At 46.6% G+C, this 5,728-nt stretch overlaps 1 protein-coding gene across 1 annotated transcript; it reads right to left on the reverse strand.

Moving 5' to 3' along the window:
- Positions 1 to 1,636: 1,636 nt before the first annotated feature.
- TINCR (TINCR ubiquitin domain containing) lies at positions 1,637 to 5,371 on the reverse strand. Its single transcript, XM_075070665.1, has 2 exons — positions 5,035 to 5,371; positions 1,637 to 1,661 (listed from the first exon to the last, which is right to left on the reverse strand). The coding sequence occupies exons 1-2, from the start codon at positions 5,292 to 5,294 to the stop codon at positions 1,637 to 1,639; spliced, it is 285 nt and encodes a 94-aa protein (XP_074926766.1). The 5' UTR covers positions 5,295 to 5,371.
- Between the last annotated feature and the right edge of the window lie 357 nt (positions 5,372 to 5,728).

The raw sequence follows: 5,728 nt of genomic DNA on the forward strand, positions 1-5,728 counted from the left end.
GAGTGACATCTGAGGGTGAAATTCATCCCTGGGCAGAGAGCAGCACAAGGTCTAGGCACCAGAGAAGTCATATTCCAGCCCTATTTTGAGGTGCAGGGAAGACCTAGGACTAGCCTTCTGCACAAAAATTTCACCCGTAGGCTGTTACTACAACCTCAAGGCTGTACTGGAAGTAGTGGTGGAGTGTGTGTAGGAGGAGCAGGTTGTGTGTGTATGTGCGTGCACGAGCGGTGGAAGAGGGGTGGGTGGGTTGGGTGTTGAATCTGTATAGCTGTGGATCCACAATCCCTGCCCTATTACACCCTCAAATCCCCCTGCATACTGGCATGCAGAGAGCCCTCCACTATGGCCCAGAGAGGATACAGCTCTATTGAACTGGCACCCTGGGGCAAATCTTGTGCAGTCCTGCTACGTTCAGGTCCCTCCACCCTCAGGGGCCCAATCTTGCGGCTGATTTATACAAAAAACACCAGATGAGCTCTCTGAATGCTCTGTGCACATGGCCATTGCAGGGTCAGGACCCCCTTGAGTTCAGCTCTGTTGGTTGCATGTGCTGGAGTACGCTGAATCCCCATTTATGTCTGGGAAAGCTGCATGAGCATATTGAGTGATCCAACAGAGTTCTGGACCAAAAGCTGTTGCCATGCGATGGCTTTTTGGAAATGGTGTGATAGATAGATAGATAGATAGATAGATAGATAGATAGATAGAACAAAAAACTCTAAAACAGATCTGTAGTTTGGTTCAGATATTAATTATTATTGTGGTTGCTATTGTCATTATACTACTTTGAAAGCAGTATAGAAATACAAAGCAAAGAGAGCACTTCACAGAACAGAGGGTTTTGCTTTATTGTACGGTGAAAGCTTTCATAACTGCCCAATTATCCTAGTGCAGCCTCACGAAAGTCAGGAGGGTGTAATTGAGCCCAGACTGTGGCCTATAGCAGAGCCAGGGAAAGAGAGGGAGGAGAACAATGAAAAGCTTCATCATCTAGATACTTTATTTTACCAAATTCAGCTAGATTCCAGTACTAAATGGTTTGGGAGGAAATTCCTCCCTTTACAGAGAGACACCACAAGAACGATACACCACTTGAACCTCACTAAAATCTTATTCTGTGAACAGAGAAGCAGTGCTGTCCAGTAGCTAAGGACACTGACCTGGGAGGCCAGAAACTTGGATTCTCTTCTTGGTTCTGCCACCAATCTACTGTAAGACTTTGTGCAAATCGTTTCCCTTCACTGTGCTTGTTTTCCCCTCCCAGCCTTGTCTGTGTACTTCTTTAGGGGCAAAGACTGTCTCTTGCCATGTGTTTCTTCCCCTCCTAGCACAAGGAAGCCCTGATCTCAGTCGATGCTACTATAATCCAATTAGTGACCACGCTGGCCCTCCATTCAGGAAGATGAATTTTATTTGCCCAGCTCTGACCCTTCTGTATGTTTTGCAGGGGAGAGAGGTCATGTTGATTGAACTCCAGAATGGCTTGTTCAAGCTTTTGAACACTGCGGTCCAAATAAATGCTCAGTATCAGCAGCTGGGCTGAGCCCTTTTCTGCCAAGCTGTAGCTTTAAGTGAATGTTTATCGCTATGTTATAAACTCCAGAAAACAGGAGAAGGCAGTGGAAGTGCTGACTCAGCCTTCACTAAATGCCAATGATCTACAAAAGCATTAAAAGGGGGGAGGATGAAAAATAGAGTTATTTTCACTGTCCCATGAGCCCCTGGTGAAGGACACGCTGCACGCAGCATCACCATTAATATTTATGGGCACGACACCGACCCACAAACATTGGCAATCAGAGGCACTCCACTTTGGGAATTAATACAGCTCTGCTTGGCTGGGGTCTTGGTACAGAGGAGCAGGCAGGGGATGCTGGGATGTGCAGGGAGATCTTAAAAAATTAGAGATTGACCTTTGGAGGGCAGAAACCATGCCAACCAACTCCTCAAATCCTTGGCCTGCTGTCCAAAGCTGCTTTCTCTATTACCCTGGCACACCCAGAAACACTAGCCAGACCCCAGCACCACATTTTCTGTTACCCAATGTTCCACAGTTCCTAAGCAGACCCAGCAGCATGTTCTCTACTACCTGATGCTCCCAGGCACCCAAGCCAGAACCAGTGCTACAGTCTCCATCACAGGGAAGTTCTCTGGTCCAGCTGCCTAGCACTATCCCTGTATTCTCAGATTGTTGATTTGAGTAATACAGGGATCTCTCAAGAACAATTTGCAAACAAGCACCCCAGTAAAACCAGTCCTTGTTCATACACAAATCTCGGCCAAGCACTGAGTCATGAAGGCCACAACCTGACAGATACTGAATAAGAGCCAAGTCCCACACCCAGGACAATAATTACTGTTTATCCACATGTGTGAACATCACACACAAACACATAGCTCAGAGTGACCCATGCACCCCTTCTGAAACATACACTTCAAATATCTGGACATTTACCATTTGTGCCAGGTTGAATCTTGTTTGTGGGGGGCAGCACCCAATAATCCTTCATCCTTGCTAGAAGCTCATGCTTAGGCACCAGGGGCTACAGAGAAGGGGTAGCAGACTAACAATTCCTGATGCCCCCAGGAATGTGGGTATGTAGCAGGTGTGGTAAATAGATACTGATGACCCCCACATGGTGCTTGCTTAGAAGCTGATCTCCAGGAGCTGGCAAATTTTGATAAAATTCAAGGGAAATAATATTATAAACCCCCCTTTTTAACAAAACTTTTACAAATTTGAGCCACAAAATAAGCACTAAATTTTCAGAAGTGGCCAGTGGTTTTGGATGCCCAGTTAGAGACACCACCTTAAAGGGTGGCTCCATTGAAGCACTGAATGGCAAAACCTCCACTGATGTCTCTGGTGCCAGGATTTCACCCCTGATTTTCAGAAGGTAGATGGTCAGCCTTTTCTGAAAATCAGGCCTTTTTAAAGATATCTCAAGCTGGGCACTCCAGTAACTGAGTTATGCAAAATCACTGGACACTTTTGAAAGTTTAGGCTTAAAATTCCAATAAAAAATAAACATCAGAAACCAAAAGAAGTTCCACCACTAGAGAAGAGGGGAGGCAGAGGAAAAAGGGTAGTGATCCAGATTACCTGAGTGGTCTGGGTGTGAAGCTGAATCAACACTTGGGGACATGTGGACAATGCTGAAATCTCATGAGTTTGCCTTGGCTCAGGCAGGAAATGGCTGAAATCTTGTGAGATTAGTGGTTCTCTTAAGATTTCAGTGGCCGCTGAAGTAGCAAACAGGCCTGTTCCAGACTAATCTCCAACCAGGTACCAAAACCTTAAGGGCAGATGTGGCTCTGTGAATTTGAATCTCACCTACTCACACACAGTTCAGTGGGGTTTGGATTCAAGGATCTGAACTGGAGACAATGCGATTCAGCTCCATTTTGTACAGCACCTTCCCTACTGTGTGCCAAAATGCTTTACAGAATTCAGCAGAGCTGATGGTGATGGGTCAGATTCCAAAAAGATGGTGTAGTGGGATGGTGTAAATTACAACTCTTTGTGTCCACCAGACACTCTAAGCGATCCCGGTGGAGGAAAGGTCTCTTTCACCGTGATTCTCTGCTTTAACTCCTACGAGAACATAAGAGCTGCTCTCGTGAGAGCACTGAATCTACAGCACCCAGCTTAGTTGTGTCTAATCTCATTGTGCTTCCCGGCCAGTCCCGCTCACATCTCAGTGGTGGCCCTTCAGGGTCTATGTCCAGCCCCATAACACACTGGAAGGTGCGTGGGGCTGCATCCACCCTGCATCATTGCAGGCTTGCCACCATGCTGACTTCCCACTGCTGAGCACCTCAGACAGGGACGGTGGCAGCTCAAACCTGGCCCACAGAGACAGCTAGTAAATAGGGAAGGAAGGAGCAAGTTACTACAAAGTGGAATCAAACAGCATAAGAATGGCCCTATTAGGTCAGACCAAGGGCCCATCTAGCCCAGTATGCTGTCTACCGACAGTGCCAGTGCCAGGTACTCCGGAGAGAATTAGCAGAACAGTTAATCATCAAGTGATCTGTCCCCTGTCTCTCATTCCCAGATCCTGGCAGAGGCTAGGAACACCATTCCTCCCCATCCTGGTTAATAGCCATTGATGGACCTATCCTCCATGAATTTATCTACTTCTTTTTTTAACCCTGTTATGGTCTTGGCCTTCACAACATCCTCTGGCAAGGAATTCCACAGGTTGACTGTGCACTGTGTGAAGAAATACTTCCTTTTGCTTGTTTTAAACCTGCTACCTATTAATTTCATTTAGTGACCCCTAGTTCTTGTGTTGTGAGAAGTAGTAAACAACACTTCCTTATCTACTTTCTCTACACCAGTTATGATTTTATAGACCTCAATCATATCTCCCCTTAACCGTTTCTTTTCCAAGCTGAAAAGTCCTAGGCTTATTAATCTCTCCTCAGATGGAAGCCGTTCCACACCCCTAATCATTTTTGTTGCCCTTTTCTGAACTTTTGCCAATTCCAATATATCTTTTTTGAGCTGGGGCAACCACATCTGCACACAGTATTCAAGATGTGGGCATACCATGGATTTATATAGAGGCAACATGATATTTTCTGTCCTATTATCTCTATCTTTCTTAATTATTCCCAACATTTTGTTTGCTTTTTTGACTGCCGCTGCATATTGAGTGGATGTTTTCCACTCAAGCTGGGAGGAGATGTAGCATTTCCTTGCTCTGCAAAACTCCCTTAGCCCAGCACATTTTAATAGGATTCAAGAGGGTCTTTCTTTGCTCTCCTCTATTTAGAAGTCGGCCGCATGGTCAGGAATGACAGAACCAGCTGGGGACAGGGATTGGTTAAAACAAGAAGAAGTTTTTTCCTTTCTCTCCCAATCGGGTTTAGGCACCGATATGCCCATTGAAAGTCAGTGGCAGCTGAGCATCCTTAGGCCCTTTGCAAATCCCAGAGTTCCAATCAAGAATCAGTTGAGCATCCCCTTTCTCCTCCCATCCCCCAGTTCATCTCCCTGGAAACAGTGACCATCTCCCCCCATACCTCTTGTGGCTGACAAGAAGCAGGACAGATCCATTCTGGATTTTGGCCTCCTTCACGGTCTCCTCCTCCCCAAGCTGCCTGGCGTTGTAGTAAAAAGTCTTCTTCCAAGAGGTGATGCCCTCTCGCACCAGTTGAGCCCGCAGGTCCATCACCTTGTCCGTGGGCTTGACAGTGAGGGGAATCAGCAAGTCCTCGTCAGCCAAGTGCACCTTAATGTGGTACCTCTTCCAGCGGGAAAGGCTCCTTCGCAGGGTCTCCATCCTCTTGGGCCTGGCAGACTGGCCAGCGTGGCCCTGAGGGACATCCAGCTGTGTTGGTGAATGGCTGCAAATGAGCTTCCTGCAGTGAACACCCTACACCTCTTGCCAAACCTGTTCCTCCCAGCTGCTACGCTGCATGCTTCACATTCCAGGGAAGAGCTCATCTCAGGTACTGGCTTCCACAGACATGTGCAAAGCCTGCTGGCTGGGAAATATTTGTAGGAGTCATTTCCCACCCCGCAAATGCCATAACAATTATAATTATATTTGCAAAGGGCAAAGACTCCCAAAGCACTCCAAAGACTGGTATTTAGAGACCATAGATGGGTGGGTGCATTAAAGAGCTGGAGAGCTTTAGTAAGATCCCTTCCACTAGTACTAAAATGCAGCCACCTCTGAGATGGAACCCAGCAACTGTTTAACAGTCACATTGC

The sequence above is a fragment of the Chelonoidis abingdonii genome, chromosome 11 (assembly GCF_003597395.2).
Source record: "Chelonoidis abingdonii isolate Lonesome George chromosome 11, CheloAbing_2.0, whole genome shotgun sequence".
Classification (NCBI taxonomy): domain Eukaryota; kingdom Metazoa; phylum Chordata; order Testudines; family Testudinidae; genus Chelonoidis; species Chelonoidis abingdonii.

Coding starts and splice junctions, on each gene's coding strand:
- TINCR (XM_075070665.1), bottom strand. CDS start 5,294: ATGGAGACCCTGCGAAGGAGCCTTTCCCGCTGGAAGAGGTACCACATT. Junction 1,662..5,034: donor CTTCTTGTCAGCCACAAGAG/GTATGGGGGGAG, acceptor ATGCTTTTGTAG/ATCATTGGCATTTAGTGAAG.